Source organism: Lagopus leucura, unplaced genomic scaffold, assembly GCF_019238085.1.
Source record: "Lagopus leucura isolate 7727_CA_CO unplaced genomic scaffold, USGS_WTPT01 Super-Scaffold_774, whole genome shotgun sequence".
NCBI lineage: Eukaryota > Metazoa > Chordata > Aves > Galliformes > Phasianidae > Lagopus > Lagopus leucura.
In genome coordinates, this window is record NW_024962258.1 from 3,609,751 (window position 1) to 3,627,295 (window position 17,545).

The 17,545-nt window shown below is 36.2% G+C and overlaps 1 protein-coding gene across 3 annotated transcripts in view; it reads right to left on the reverse strand.

Moving 5' to 3' along the window:
* The window catches only part of PAM (peptidylglycine alpha-amidating monooxygenase), a 69,511-nt gene that overhangs the window by 35,946 nt on the left and 16,020 nt on the right, over positions 1 to 17,545 (reverse strand). For all 3 annotated transcript variants that reach the window (XM_042864904.1, XM_042864903.1, XM_042864902.1), the window contains exons 6-13: positions 14,341 to 14,426; positions 12,563 to 12,646; positions 6,604 to 6,652; positions 6,065 to 6,132; positions 5,318 to 5,398; positions 5,127 to 5,203; positions 4,734 to 4,837; positions 425 to 612 (exon numbers count right to left, since the gene is read on the reverse strand). In XM_042864904.1, the coding sequence (XP_042720838.1) occupies positions 425 to 612; positions 4,734 to 4,837; positions 5,127 to 5,203; positions 5,318 to 5,398; positions 6,065 to 6,132; positions 6,604 to 6,652; positions 12,563 to 12,646; positions 14,341 to 14,426 (737 nt within the window). The remainder of the gene's footprint in view (positions 1 to 424; positions 613 to 4,733; positions 4,838 to 5,126; positions 5,204 to 5,317; positions 5,399 to 6,064; positions 6,133 to 6,603; positions 6,653 to 12,562; positions 12,647 to 14,340; positions 14,427 to 17,545) is intronic.

Genomic DNA, 17,545 nt, shown 5'->3' on the forward strand with positions numbered 1-17,545 from the left:
GAATACTGCTACTGTGGTAATAGAAATGTTTGATTCTTCCAATAACAATGCACTGGGATCTAGAAAACTTTAACTTTGCAGGAAATAGATAGAAGCTAAAGTAACTATTAAGAAAACGTTTATTTAAAGCACTGATATCTATGTACCATAGCAACAAGTTCAATTTTCTTGTGCATACGTAGGTCACATAGCTATAAAACCATGATGGAAATTGAAAGTGAATGCAGTAAGAAATAGACAAAAGACTGTGGAAGACATTTTGATCAAAATTAAGAGCAGAAGGTCATGATGCTCTCGAATTAACAACTTGTGTTTCATTCAAAATTTCATTTGCTTTCTATGACAATTTACACATTAAAGTAAAACAAACACATCAGTAAACATGAAGTTTTACACAAAATGGATTTCAAGTTTTTTTTCTTACCTTCTTGATGCCCATGTGCCATCTTTAGCATATCAGGCTTGACTGGAATAGGAATATTTGCTTCCTGTGGTATGTTTCTGAACATCTCGGGGTTTGCATTCTGTGTGCACGTTGTATACGAGACAGCATGCTTGGCTTCCATGTAATACATAATGTAAAAATTACACATTTCATCATTGGCTGTTCCCCTACAGAACAAAGAAAGCATGCAGCAGTGAGAAGAGAAAAATTAGGTAAATACAACTGCTATTCAATCTGTCCAATTTAACAGAATATTTAAAAAGTTGCAATTAAGAGCTTATAAGTCCCTCACTCACTAAAACTTCTCATAGCTTCACTGCTTGAGGTTTCTTTCATTATACATTCTCTCTTTCTATAACAGAGAATAACACCTTGCACAAGCTCCTCAGATATTTCAGGAATTTCTAAGAATAATGCTTTGATTCTACAGAAAACTGCATCAATGATTTAAACTGCTCTTTCCTCTTCTCTTTTTCTCCAGTACAGTCTTCGTACTCCCCAACATATCATCAACTGTATACATATTCTGATGAGAAGAGGCAGAACTGTACCATTAATGTTGCCATAATATAATTCTGATACTCTGGAGCATATCAAATCTAAAATAATTGCAAATGATTTCTGTGTTTAATTTCAGTAGCTATCACTTAAGACAGTCCTTCCATGTTTAAGTACATCAATTCATTGGCCATCCTCCACAGTGTTTCTAACAAAGCAAAACCTGCTTTCATTATGTATTAAAACAGCATAAATAACTCCTAAGGTTAAGATGGCATTGCTATCTTGAGAACAACTTGATCACAAGCTTCTGTAGGAATAAAATGCGTTCAAGAGGAATGATTACACACTAGGTGAAATACAGTTCTTTGTCAGGCATGTACTTGAAACAGAAGAGGCTCTTCTGTACTGCTACATAATCCTACCATCAATAAAAGGAACAGCTGGTAAGAGAATTTTTCAGAAAAACATTACTTTATGAGGCAGACTACACAGAGGCTCTTCGCAACTGTGATATGTTTCTGTTTATTTATGCCATATCTTTTATTTATAGATACAATCCTGACAGTAGAATAAGCTATATCTTAAAAACAAAGGTTCACCAAATAAACAAAGGGTTTTATGTTATTTTATTTTATTTTTTAAATCAGCGCTCATTTTATTCTCATAAAATTACATGGGTGTGGCCTATTAGCTATTTGTGGAAGATGTCAGTGCTGACTTTTCAAGCACTCATTTATTCACCATAGCAACAATGATGACACCAGCTGGAGGGGGGACAGAGGGAACATGGGAGAAGACTTTTTCAAAAGGGGAAATGGGATTTTTCCATGCTCTGAAAATTTACAGTCCCTTGGAGACTACAAAAATCGGATTCTGACTTGGCAAGCTCTGCTTAAGCTTTTAGCAAGCATTCACTTCACTGCTGGACTGTAGTATCTGTCACCATAATTGCCTCCAGCAAAGAAAGAGGATGTGGAGCTCGCATCAACACCAGTCACCAGATGCATCTAAACACTGCCAGGTTAATTTTTTTTATATTTACTGTGGTTTAAAAAAAAAAAAAAAAAATAGAGAAAAATACCATTAAGAACAGTTTTAGTAAGCTCATGGAAAACACAGAATCCTACCATTAGATACCTGAACAACTGAGAAAGCTGTAGTTTTGTGAATGAGTTTAATCAGTAGAAATGCTGATGAATTAATTCAAAACAAAAATAATTCTGGAAACCACATTTATGCCACAGCTACAAGTACCTACAAGTGTGTACAGATTGTGGTAGATGATCCATACACAGTGAAGTAAAACGAAACAGAGGATGACCAGAGGGCTGGAGCACCTCCCCTGTGAGGACAGGCTGAGAGAACTGGGGCTCTTCAGCTTGAAGAAGGCTCTGAGGAGACCTCATAGGGGCGTTCCAATACCTGAAGGGGGCCTACAGGAAAGCTGAGATGGACTTTTTATAAAGACAGATAGTGACAGGACAAGGGCAAATGGCACTAAGCTGGATGAGGATATGTCTATACTAGATATTAGGAAGAAATTCTTTACTGTAAGGGTAGCAAGACATTGGAACAGGTTGCCCAGTGAGGTTGTGAGTGGCCCATCCCTGGAAGCATTCAAGGCCAGGCTGTATTGGGCTTTGAGCAACCTGGTCTAGAGGGAGGTTTCCTCCCTACAGCAGGGGGGTGGAAGTAGATGATCTTAAAAGTCCCCTCCAACCCAAACCATTCTATGATTCTAAGACTTGGCATCAATCACCAAGGTAATGCACTTAAAAAAATCTTTAAGACTGAATTGGAACCTTTTGCAACAGAAATATGAACCTTCTCCACAGTTCTACAATATCTGTTCTCTTTTAAAATATAAATTTCTGAGATTCATACTTTTGAAAATAAAAATGTTTACTTTTGAAAGGAAAAGATACCAATACGCCGTTTACCATGGTCCTATGCAATACACTGAGCACTGCAATGGGATAAACAAGCAGTCACTGTGGCCAGTGGCACCTTCCTTTACAAAGGCACCATCTGTACACTGACTGGGCTCCAATCCTTCAAAGTTCCTTAGACTAGTAGCAATAATCTTCTTGATACTGTATCAACTTCAGAGTTTACTCTGACACATCACCAAGTTCTGTTATAAAACAGAAGTGCTTGCATGGAGTATTTAGTGCTCTTTACCCAGCCTCTCCCACCTCCCCCTCAAAAAAAAAGCAGAACTTCTGATTTTTTTAAATTAGGTATAATTGGTGATTTCCTTGACTGAGGATAATTCAATCTTCTATTATGCAATAGTTTGAGGTTGAGGAAAAATCCAGCTAAAAGTCAATTTATAAAAACTGTTGAAGAGATGACTCTTGCCTCACCTCTCTCCACCAGAGATTTTAAGCCTGTGATCTTCTAATTACCCTGAAAACACATGTAGTCAACTGCATTAGCAAAATCAGGTTTCATTTCTGAACCCTTGTCTGCCAAATCCTATATACAAGGGCTGCTCTGAAAGTAATGCCTCCTATTTTATTGCATTGGCCCTTGAATTCAGAAGCACATGCTGGCAGTATGAGGTTGAACCCTCCCACCAATGTTCTATTACATTCTGTTGCCACGTGATGAGGGCAACACAGAGGCGATCTAACAAAATGGTGTCTGACATGGAACTGTGTATGGAGCAAAGTTGAGTCACTGAATTCCTCTACGTGGCCACGGCGACATGTAAGACAGCCCACATTCTCAGCCCACAGCCCTGAGTAAGCTATCCTTTGAGGCACTGAAATATCTACGTTCAGAAAGCAGACATTTGAGCAGGGTATTTTCATACATTTTCTACATGTGCAGTAAATTAGTTTAAAGAACTGAATCACAGAATCACAGAATGGCGTGGATTGAAAAGGATGATTGTCTACTTTCAACTCCCCTGCTACGTGCAGGTTCACCAACCACCAGACCAGGCTGCTCAGAGCCACGTCCAGACTGGCCTTGAATGCCTCCAGGGATGGGGCATCCACAGCCTCCTTGGGCATCCTGTTCCAGTGCATCACCACCCTCTGAGTGAAAAAATTCCTCCTAATATCTAACCTAAACCTTCCCTGTCTCAGTTTAATACCATTCCCCCTTGTCCTATCACTATCCACCCCTGTAAACAGCCGTTCACCCTTCTGTTTATATATTCCTATTGCACATTTGTCAACTTGGTCTTATAGCACTGTCTGTTCTTCTCAGGAAATGGTGTGACTGACGGAAACAGTTCAGATTTTCCTACTTATTATCAATTGTCACTTATAGTTTAGTTTTCTTTTCATAAAATCTTGTATATTTTCATTTTAACAAAAAAGGTGACTGGTTAAGGTTAGATTTTATGATGGTTCAGTATTTATCACTATCTTAAAAGCTTACAGAAATTTTCTTTCTGAAATAGAAAGAGAAATGACAAAGCTAGAATATTTTAAATGACCAGTAACTTCAATTTATTCAAAATATATTCTTTAAAATTAATATTCTAATATTAATCTAAGAGTAGAATAGCTAGATATCAGAGCAAGGAGTTTGATAGAACAGCTTCACTTGAAGAGCGTTCTGAGCACTTCAGAAAAGTGATTATTCACAAAATGAAGCCCTAAATATTGATTAATGGAGATAAAAGTCTTGCAAACTAGATGGCAAAACAGATTACTCCGTGAGAATTTAAGTTTGATAGAAATATCTTAGAAGAATAAAACTAAAACATTTCTTCATATAATGAATATACTGGATTAAAAAATGTTTAGAAAGGCAAAGTCAAGCAGTTTACCCTATATGTGTCTCTGTAGTTCTGCCTTCACCACTGAACACGCATCTAGCTGCAAGAATATCATCATAGCTAACATCAACAGGATGTTCCACTGGATAGAATGCCTGCAAGAGAGAATGAGTCACCCTAATTAGTAAAAGCATCCTATATTACTGACGTCAGTACACACACAAAAACAGTACGTGTCCGAAAAGTAATTTCATTAATGTTTTTGCATGGTAAGTAATCACAGCAATGCTTGCCAGTATTCATGTCTAGTGGCACAATAACGTGCACCAGTGGAAACATGACGCAAATCTAAGGCATGTGATATTAGTTAAACTTCTTAGTTTTAAATAAAGACAATTAGAATTGAAAGTATAGTAAGTAAAAAAAAAAAATCCAATAACCAACCTGTGGTACTTGTGGACTCTGTCTACCAATTAATGTCCACTGACCATTTCTCACTCTGTATCCACTCACTACTTTACCTGGAACACACAAATACATATGTGAACATTGTTTACTTCTAAAAAAGGATGCTGCAGGTTCCGTATCATGCCATTAAATGATTGGTATACTTGATATTGCATTGAAATTCTTACCTAGTCTGTGCGTATGAACTCTGTAGGCAAAAAGGTGCATTGGAAATCTTTTGTAATGGCAAGCAATATCTGCATCAACCACTGTTGAAATACGGTAAAAAACACAAGAACATTAATTACCAAACAGAGAAAAGCTATACTACTAAACTTCATTTAGGGTAAAAGTAATTTCAAGAAGTGGGTACGAGAGAATTTTAATTTATTGAGATTATTCAATCTAAGTTTCAGATAAAATCTACTGAATATGACTGTGAGTAGAAAATGTTCAGAAATTTGTTTTCAGAATGTATTTTCTATGTTTTAACCTCTTAACCAACTAGAAACATAGGAATGAAAGTTTCAAAAGAGCAGCTTTATTTCATTTATTGAAATTGACCTTTTATGTAAATCTCAATTATGTAGCATAAATACAAATGCAGATGAAGTATCCAAATTTTATGGATTTGTGGGAAAGGGGAGAAAATAGGCAGGATTTTATCAGTAAAGAAGTGTTTAAAAGGACAACAAATCAAAGAAATACTTTTAAGAACCCCAGGAGCTCCACTGTTGCACAGATCACTGCTGTTTTGTAAAACACTTATCTACAACACTGATTGATTTCCTTTGCGAATGAAATGTGATGATTCATTTCATTACAGCAATTAACTCTTGCACCAGTATGGCTCTGATACATTTTCTTCCATGATCAGCAGAAAAAAAATAATCAGATACTGACACTACATGTCCCTTTGTAGAGCTACAACTTACCTTTCTCTCCAGGTGGTATTACAGTGTTCACAGACATCATTAGATACATTCCAGCAATCAAAGGCTGCCTGCAATGCAAAACCCAAGTTCTTTTAAACAAACCCTTTGTAAAACCAAATTAGAAGTGACACAATACACAATACTGTTTAACATCGCTAATTTCTAAGTGTTTACTTGTGAAACTACGCTACAGAACCTGCTCCACAACACGTTCTCTTCCCTCCTATGTTACACATGTAACTACAGTTTTTAAAGCATCTTATACAAAATAAGTAAAGTAACACATAAGATTATCTCCATAATTGCTATTCTTATCCCGAATCCAATGTGAGCCTTTTAACTATTCTGCACTGACAGCAACATAACACCAAATCTCATGGAAGGAATAAAAGCTTTTGCCAGCAGATGATGCTTCGGAATTCTTAATATATTCAGTTTGTCATATTTTTACTTCACACACTTCAAAAGAAATCTAAGCGATTTCAATGTCTTCTGATAAAAAAAATTACACTAGGTTCAGTATTTTTAATTAGACTTACTTTTGATGAGTCAGATGCAAAGTTACACCAGAGCAGTCCTTGTGTTTATCTGTACAAATAATTAAATAGTTTAATCATTGCCAACTAACTTTATGTAAAAATACATACAGAAGTATGTTAAAAAAAAAAAAAAAAAAGACACTAATCTGTGGTATAAAAAAATAACAACAGACAAAATAGGCTTTAGCTCTTCTATTCTTGGTAAATAACTCCAGTGGAAATATTACTCAAATTTGACCAAACCTGAATATCACTGTATTGCATTTAAAGCAAAACCTATAACACATAGCTTTTCATCCTTCAGAGCTTTGCTAACTGCATTTCTTGTCACTAAAAATTGCAGATCTTTAAGAACTAGTTTTGGGGAGATGAAGCCATGCCATTTTTTGCAATAGCTAGAAAAACTATTTTGCTTTAGAAAAATTGCATACTGACAAAAAATAGGGAAAAAAAAAAAAGGAGTCCTGGGACTTTAATCTTTGTTCTGCAAGAAAGTGAAGTTATGTCAACACAAAAAAATAGCGACAGTGAGAAAAGGGGTATAACTCTAAAGCCAGGAAACATACCCTTTCACCCTGTAAGTCCAGAAAAGAAAGAGATCGGAGTTGCTATGCATCTGCTGACAAGTAATAACTTGAGACATATTTTCCTCCTATCAATATGTAGGTAAGATTCAGAACTGAAAAACCAGTGTGTTTGAACAGAAGAAAGAATTGTGATGACAGTAGAACTATACAGAACAAAATGAATCAGTAATTTTTTAAAAAACATTAGTCACAGCCCTTCATTATTAAATGATAATAAACACTTCCACATCTAAAAATCTGAATCAGTAATTAACAGCAACAACAACAAAAGGCAACCTTTCACTGGAATGGTAGCTCTCCCATCCGGAGTACACCAGTAGTCTAACTGAATGCTTGGAAAGAATACCTAATGAGAACTTTTTTGAGAACAACTGTGATGAAACAGATGGAAAGCAGCTGAAAATTCAAGTAGCAGTGCAGAAAGAGAACTGATTCAAAGCAGATGGAATTCGAGTGTCTTTCTTAAGCTACACATAATACTGCCTCAGATATAAAGACTTATGTACCTACGTTCTGTGTAAGGGATCTAGCATGGGTTTGATAAAGCCCTGACAACTGCAGCTCACCTACAATCACACACACAGCCAAGCCAGTCATTGTCACTTTGTTTTCATATTTCAGCTGATTTTATAAAATCTCCAACACTCTAAGAGAGTCTTTCAATAAAATAACATTCTTATCTATATCATTTTTGTGCTAACATGCAAGTTTGTAAAGAAAAATACTATACACTGATAAAGAAATCTAAACTTCAAGATAAACACATTCTAAGATGGAATGTTTTACTTTACTTTTTAAAACAGTCAAGTCCTTCAGTAAACACATTCACCCAGCATGCCATTTGCCAGGTGGCAGAAAAGGAGATAGAGAAGACAACCAAGCTGTAGAAGTAAAGGGGAAAGGACCAAATAGACCAAGAGAGATCAGACAACATCAAATGACAAGTATTAAGATACAGTCAATACTGGGCTCAAACAATGCAACAGGTTACAAACAGAAATTGATACAATGTGATTACCTTTCTTTTGTAACAAGTTAAGTTATTATTGACACTAGGGAATATTTCTATATTCTTATGTGCTGGGAACTACAAAGGTAATCATATGATAGGTAAGAAACCATGTTAGACTTTGGTACAAGACATACAGGATGAAAGAAATTATATACATTGAGATTTTATGTATTTTTTTTAGTAAAACTTGAAATAAATCATAAATACTTTAACAACTGCACTGCTTATCTCTACAACGCATATCTGAAGTTTGGTACCTTCACAGATCTTAGGATGGCTAGACTTATTTACATTTGAATCTGAATGCTAAACACATAGGCAGTAATGAAAGCAACAAATTTCTGACCTACTTTTCACTTGTAACTATCTGCTGTCAATAAGAAGTCAAAATAGCTCATACATTTACAGTTTTTAGAAAAATAGAAAAAGTCAAAGTGAGCAATTATTATTTTTCTAAACAGCTTTTTACACACACCATGTCCTGCCACCCTTCCTCTCCATTACCTTCACTCAATCCGTTTTTGGTCGCCACCTTGTTTTTTAATTACAGACATTATACAGAATGTTTTCTTTTGATAAGCAGAGTATAAAATGCCTCCCTAAATATTAATATTTATATATGGATCATAGCTAAGGACAGAAGGAAAGTACAATTAGTTTAATTACTGGTTCAAGAAATGAAGAAATATCTCTTTTACAAATTGTTGTATATAACAGTTGATAAACTTTAGCTATGATATGATATTCCTCCCTTCCCCCCCCCAAAAAAAAAAACTGATAGGAAGTAGAATTTTCTGCTAGTTCCCAAATAATTACTATTTCAAGTCAAATATTTTATACTTGCAATTACCTACATGTCACAAAATTTAACTCTGAGCAGCACTTCTGAATTCCTAAGTCATTGAAAGTATAATAAGTTAACTGAGTATATTTTATCATTTCTGCTCCTTCAAATGTGTACATACTAATATACAAAGTGTAATATTCTTACATATTAGAAAGCTAAACTTATCAATAGACATCTCATTCCATGAAAAAAAAGCTTCCTTTAGGTAATTCCTTAAGTGTGTAAGAATCTCTGGAAAAAAAAAAAAAGATTTCTCTACTGGGTGTCTTTGAACACAAAAAAACCAAGGTTTAGGACACTTACATTGCTAGATTCAAATTACATTTTTGTACTACTGTAATTTTCACAGACAGAATCAAATATTTTCCACTCACAATAACAGTAAAAAATAGTTGATTTTTTTTTTTTTTTAAACTTAAGTTTTTAGGCCATCACAGAAAAAAAAAAGTGAAAACTCTGAAACTGAAAAGAGAGAAAATCCAGTCAAATTCCTTAACTACTGAAACAGTACACAAAGCTGGTACTGTCTTCTAAATTATATCATTATCAGTTCCTACTTCCTAAACATCCATATTTCTAGGGGCTTGTATGACATTGATTATATGGAGTTCTGCACAGAAGTGCACAGAAGACACACAAGTAATAAGGAAGGATGTCATGTTGAGGTGCTGGTTTTTATTTCAGGTGCCAATTTCTTTCATTTCTTTCTTTGAGAAAAGGGATTTTTTGACTATGAAATTTGACAACCAAGTCAAACCCAAAAAAATTCTTAGCACATCCTCAACTAATGTGCAATAGGAGTTACTAATCTCATTTTTTTTTTTTCATACACATCAATTGTACTTAAAAGAGAAAATTAACACTGAGAACTCTCACCGTCCCCAAGCAATAATGAAGACCAGGCTCTCAACTAACAAGTTTTCTTCAGAGGTTTGTAACTTTAATTATGCATGATTTTAGCAGGCAAGGAATCACAGGCTGTACATGTCCATGAAAATCAATTCTTTCAACTTCTGTCATGCACATTTACACACATCTTCCATTTAAGTAGTTCCAGCATACTCAGCTCATTCATCCTACTTGTCTTCCCACATTAGCATTATTGCCATTATGCCACATTATGTTTTCATGTCACAGAAGAAACTTCAACCTCAGAAAAGTTATAAAGACAGTAGGACAATACTGAGTAGGACACTAGATTGCTCAAAGTTGGCAGCAAAGAGGTATACATAAGGGAGGCTGCATTGCATGAGGAAACTGTTAGCTACATCCTTTCTTCTCCATTCAAAACTAGGTAAGATCTCTGGATCATGTAGCACATTATTCACAAAAGATTCAGAGGCCATAGGCATAACACAGGAACTGCAGGTGCAATGAATATTCTTCCCAGTTCTTTATGTCTTCTACAGCTTTAATTTCTGTTCAGAGCTTCTGGTTTATGGTTTCTCTGAAACAATTTCTACTTTCTCCTACCAGTACTAAGAAATCTAATCTACTAAGACTCATTGGTAATGACACTATTAAAGATTTTTTTTTTAATTTTAATTTTCTTGCTATGCGCATTTTCAAAATGCCATAAATTTACCTTATCTTTGGTTATTATTCAGTTTACTTCCCCTTTACTGTCCAACACTTGTTATCTCTTACACCATAACAATTTCCACATATTTGTTTAAATTCTACACAGTAAGGTATGACAGAATTGCTTCAAGAGTACAGAGATCCATACGTTTCTTTGTTCCTTAATGCAACAGAAACCCTAAGAAGAAGATTTGACATATCAAAAATAAGAATTTATGCTTCTCAAAGGTGTCAGAATAACCTAGTTCAAGCTTAAGGAGCATATTAGAGCATAGAATTTTAAAAATTTTAAATAATCTTATTTCAAGAAGCTCAGATCAGACAGATAGGAGCACCCTCATTTTCATAAGCCCTAATCCTTATGGGAGACCTAACTATCCCACTATCTACTGGAGGGAGAACACAGCAGGGCATTTGAAGTCCAGGAGGTCCCTGAAAAGCTTGGACTTTCTTGTTGAAGTGATAGAGGAATGAATGAAGAGAGATATTGGACCTCATTCTCGCCCTTAGGAAGGGGCTTCTGAGGAATGTGAAGCTCAAGAGCAGTCTTTGCTACAGGAGCAGTGAAAAGAGACTGAGAGCAGCCTTGCCAAGAAGGACTTGAGTGCTCCGGTAGACAAAAAAGCTGGACATGTGCCAGCAGCACGCACTTACAGCCTGGAAGCCCATCTGCCTCCTGACCTGCTTCAAAAGAGGAGTGACATCAGGGAGAGGGAAGGGACTGTCACCCACTGCTGTCCTCGTGTGGCCCTATCTGGCTTACCAGGGAGGTGATTGAGTCACCATCTCTGAATGTGTTAAAACCGTTTGGATGTGGAGCTCAGGGACATGATTCAGTGGAGCCTTGTTAAGAGTTAGGGTACTGTGGTTATGTTGCAGTTGGATTTGAGAAGATCTTTTCCAACCTGAGCCATTCTATGATTCTATGATCCCATCATATCCAGGTCTGAGGCCTTCAGCACAGGAATGATATGGAACAGCTGGAGCACATCCAGAGGAGGCCACGCAAATGATCAGGGGACTGGAGCACGTCTATGAAGAAAGGTTTTAAGAGCTAGGCCTGTTCAGACTGGAGAAGGCTTCAGGAGATCTCACTGTGGCTTTACACTATTTAAGATGGACTGCAGAAGAGATGGGCAGGGATTCCCCACGTCATAGATGGTATGAGGAATAGGAGTATGGAATAACAGCTTTAACAGAAAGAAGGTAAACTCATATTAGATATGAAGAAGTGGAACAGGTTGCACAGAGAAGTCATGGAGCTCCCACTCCTGAAGGTATTCAATGCCATGTTGGGTTGGACTTTGGGCTCACAGCAGGGTGAGGAATAGATGATCTTTAAAAAGGATGATCTTTAAAATCCCTCCTAGACCAAACCACTCTGTGATTACATTAATATTTCTATGTACATTAATGCAATCCAAACACTGACTGACAATAAGTGCACTACCATGCTTGAAATGACTTTCACCTTTTTTGAAATATGAAACACTATTTCCACTATTTGCAACTTCACAATCCAAACACAGACACTGCAATTGATTGGCAAGTAATAAGTCATATTCTGCACTAGCTGTTCAATTGATGTTAAGCGCGTTCATGCGTATTTGTTCCAACCTTCTAAAATACAAGTAGGAATTACATAGGGGCAAATAATTTTCTCCCTAAACACAGATTTATTTATCTACTTCATTAATTTAAGTCATTTGCTCTGTATCCTTCAAAGAAAATAAATCTGTTTACCAGATAGAAAGGAAGTCTCTAAAGAAGTAAAATTAATACATTAACTTTATTACAAATATGACTGCAGATCTCTATTTTTGTGAGTGGTACAAGCAGAGAAATTTTTTTGTGCAGATAATGTAGATATTCTTAATGAACTGAAATGCTATAATTAATATAACTTACAGAATGAAGTTCCAGAATACATACCTCTAAATGCACTGATATCACCATAGTGTACCTGCAGTACAAAAAATTTGCTCCCTGTTTCTCCTCCAACCCTGAATCCAACACCTATGGGTAGGAAAACAAGGCTTTCAGAAACAATAAAATGTAATTTAGTTCACCAGGGCTGAACATATCTACCACAAATACAGAACTAACAAATACAAATCACTGAAACTGCCTAGAGAGAAAGGGTATATAATTTTACTGAGATAAATGAAGCGTAAAACTCAGGAAAACTACTGTCATGACACACTTTCCCAGATTAAAAATGTAAGAACAAAATTTAGTTATTAATGATCAGATACCTATTTCAAGCCAAGAATTCTCTAAACACAAAACTCCGATCACAGATTTGAGGTATATATTACGCACATAATATAATTGATAAAGTAATAATTAAAAAAAAAATAATCAGATTTTCGTCATCCCTGCAGAATTTGGAATAATTTTCCTCTCATCTCCCAGTCTCTCCTACTACCTGTGAAGAACACAAACTGAGTAATGCTGACTAACTGAAAACACACTGTAAAATAAAGTAAGAAACAGTAATTAAAAAAGATCAGTGGTGAACTACTTTAAGACAACAATTAACATTGTATGCTGAAAATGTCTTGTGGAACTCATGAAGCTATTTTACTTGCTAATGGAAGCAACAACGGGCAGAGAAGAAAATAGAGGGATCTGAAATAATTTGTAATAATGAAATTGCAAAAGATCACCACCATCACAAAGGGAATTCTCTAAACTGGTTATACAACGAATGCTCTAGAAAAGCAGCACCAGAAGCAATTTCAACTTCTACAGACACTGAATCCCAGTAGATTAAAACTGCTCATGGCAGGAGCCAATTTATAAAAGGGACTGCAGTTTCCCTGTTGAGAAGCATGATATCGTTATGATAAAAAAACAATACCTTGTATTTATGGGCAGCTTAGAGGCAGAAAAATTATTACAAACTGAGGTTTAACAGCAGAGCAAACAACAGACTTCCACAGAATCCTCTAAGCAACAATTTTTTTTAATTGACATTCTGATAACCAAATCAACTAACATTTATGGCAATAAGCATGAAAATTGTATTTCAAATAAACCCCTTGATGACAGTATGTATGTATTGTTCATGGTTAATAAAAAGAGGCAGTAAAAGAGAAAAAGAATCTCAATTTCAAGGTTATACTTATATAGACAGATACAACTTCTACGTGTCTTATTTGTAACGTACAAGATTTTGATTGCAAATCAGCAAAATGGACTCATACATTCAAAAGAGTACATAAGCACGTTGCTCATCTTCATGAAATACCAAGAAACTAAAACCAAGTAAAATTATCCACTATACTTAACACAGAAAAAAAAATAATTATTTAGATTCAATTTGTCTATACTTTCCTAACACAGAAATATTTCAATTCAATTTCAGAGAGATAGCATTAACTGTGCCACTAAAAAATACATTCAATGTATGCATTCCAAAAAGACACAGTAGGAAATGAGATTAATGTTATTTAGAAATAAAGCACTAACTGTTACTTTTTTTCTCCCATCTGAAGACCATAATGATATAGCAAAAAGGACAACAAAAAAAGAAACCACAAGTGTATTAGCTAGCACAACATATTCCCAGTTTATGAAATTTAGGTTCATACTCATTCCATTAACTAAACATGATTTCACACAAGTTTCCTAGATATGCCCATTGCTCATCTCCACATCCTCTCCTCTGCCCCTGCACACAAGGACTTCACATAAACGTTCGATACCTTTGGGTAGCCTGGTAGGTGGAGCATTTCTTGCCCAGGCATACAAAATATTTGATTTGTCTTTGCAGATTCCTTCATCACAGTCCCTAAAATTATCAGCAAAGAAAAAAAAAAAAAAAAAGGAAATGTTTTTAATTTTGAAATCTGAAATCAACAGGTAAATTATATGGAAAATTACTAATTTTAAGCTCACAGAATCACAGGAAGGTATAGGTTGGAATGAGCCTTAAAGTCCACCCAGTTCCAACCCCTGAGATGGGCAAGGCTGCCCCCCACCAGCTCAGCTGCCCAGGGCCCCATCCAACCTTGAGCACCCCCATGGATAGGGCACCACAGCTTCTCTGGGCAGCTGTGCCAGGGCCTCACCACCCTAAGATGTATGAAGATGCTTTTGGACATAATTTGATTCGACATGTTTCTTTTAATGTAGATTACTTTCTCAGCTATCCTTACATCACCCATCTTTTTCACTCTTTTCTTCCCTCAGCTTTAAGATAACACAGACACGATCATTTTAAATAAAAAAAAACGATATTCAGAATTCATCTAAAGATCACTGGAAATTAAAAGCATGCAAAAAGACTGCTTAAGAAGCAATAAGTAGATGCACTCATACTCTTTCCTGCAGTTAATGCCAGCACAGCACTGTAAATTTTTAGTTTACAGTACACTTTCCCAGTTTGTTTGTTTGTTAAGTAGAAAATAATAAAAAAAGAGAAGTTCATGTCAAGCTACCTATCATGAAATTCTTGAAAGAATTATGATTTGATGCCAGCCTCTGTGGCCAAAATGTTGCAACACTGTCTTCCTTAGTCAGAACACCTACATAGGCCAACGCCACTGAGCAGCAACACAAGTGAAATAGCTCCTCTTGTCTGAGTGGTTTCCTTGTTTGTTTTAAAGGTATCTACTATTTGTAGGGATATTTTGTTATCAGAAACCAACAGACAAAACAGATGAAGAAAATGTGCTCAGAAAGCAGCCTGCAATAAAACAGACTCACAGAATGGTTTGTGTTGAAGGAGTCTTACGAATCATCTAGTTCCAAACCCCTGCCATGGGCAAGGACACTTGATTCAGGCTAAGGACCTTGCATTTAGCATTCTTGAACTTGCTGGGGTTCACTCAGGCACTCCTCTCAAGCCTATTAAGGTCCCCCTGGAAGACAACTCCTCCCCTCAGCAGGATGTCAGCCTCACCACATCTTGGTATCATTTGTGAACTGCACTCAATCATACTGCCCATGTTACTAAGATGTTCAATAGCATACTTCCAATACCAACCCAAAGGAACAATACAGTCAACCACATGGACGCTGAGCTGTTGACTACAACTGAGTGTAGCTATCCAGAAATTTTTTTAACCAGCTAGTGGCCCATCTGACAAAGCTATCTTCAATTTACAAACAAGAACATCCTGCACTTCTCACAAGTCCAAGTGGTTGACATTACTGCTCTTCCCTTATTCATTAATGCTGTAACCCCTTACTCACTGCAATCATCAAATTCACTAAACACCATATTCATCAGACACAATTCACTCTTAGTGAAGTCATACTAACTTCCACCAGTCACCTCTGTTTTCCTTGTGCACATGGAAGGCACAGCTTTCTCTGTTTACCACTGCTGGTAAAACAATAACTGGGAAAAATAAAGTTTCACATACAGTGCAAAAAGAATAAAGACAAAAAACAAGGGCTTTTAGCAGATGCAGGCTCTGTGACTTCTTTGTTGAGGACGCCTCTCAGATGAGGATTCATCCTGGTATGCTCTCCTCCAGAGATAACTAGTTCTAGATGTATATAGGAAAAAGCAGCAAAGCAGCTCAGCTGGACATTATGAGTTTCTATCAATCGCCAAAGCCTTACTGCAGCAAAGTGTTACTGCTTTCTTCTGACAGAAAGCACTGCTATGATCACTAGACTATCTACAATAAAGGGAAGATGTCACTTCTACCCCCTTGCTAGTTTTGACTGTAATGCAAATAATTTCTAGACCTTCAAAAAAACTAACTTGATCTCCCAACCCTTCATGCCTCCCCTCGCCACCCATCCTATCCTCCAGTGAAACATATCCCAAAGAGAAACCTATTTAAGGTTAATTGAAAAAAAAAAAAATAAAAGCCATACAGCTGCAGGAAAAAATCTGTACAGCTTTCAACTGGTGCAAGTTAATACAACAGAAGACTGCATGGATCTAACCAGCTACTGCGCTGCACAGGTCAGAATACATTAGGAAGGCTGGCTGGGAGGAACAAGAGCAGAAACCATAAGCAAGCATAGTCACAGTTCTGCAGCCACCGTCTGGGCATCTTACCTTCATTAAACCACAATTCTTGCTAAGGTCTGTCACATAAAGATATTCTATCACATCAGCTAGGCAAAAATCAACCAACCAAAGAAAAGATAAGCTATTCTAATCTTCTCTTGGGTATCAGGAGGAAAAAAAGAAGAAATACACAGCTCTTTTGCTATGCTTAAACAACTGTCAACTTCCATTTAGGCAACACTGCTGATCTTGTAAATTCAGATAATAAAACCAATGTCAAAGTAGATTCAAAAGAAGAGATAAGACAGTTGATGAATAAAAAGAAAACACTAGCAGGAAATTAGAAAAGTGTAAGTTTACAAACACACAAAAAAAATTAACCTATTGCATGAGAACAGGCTTTACTGATTGCTTCTTATGTAGTTCCTCATGCCTTCCCCACACTGACTTTGAAAGATCTTACGAACTTCATAAACACATTCTTCTCAATCAATGATCAACAGTCTTAAAATATTTTGCAACTTTTATTGGAACTAAAGATGCAGTTCTTCCAGTTAAAAGCTTCCAAAATCATCATCTATTGCCAACAAAAGCAACTAGTCTAATGGAGGAATTACTGGGTAGTGATCTATGGCCTGAATTTACGCATTTGTTTAGACTGGATAGCTATATATAGTTGCCATGCCTAATCCCATTACAGCTTATGCTTATGAATCATCTGAAATACGAGATCATTTCAGCAAAGGGTTTGAGATTGCATTAGACCTTGTCCTGCCAAGAGGCTCTGAAATTCTGAGTAACAACCTATGGAGAGTCACACCTTTTGATGAATCAGCTCTGATACTTTTAGTGCCAATTATGATCAAGGAGCAGAAGTCTTTAATTTTATTTTAGAATCATAGAATCATAGAATCACCAAGGTTGGAAAAGACCTAAAA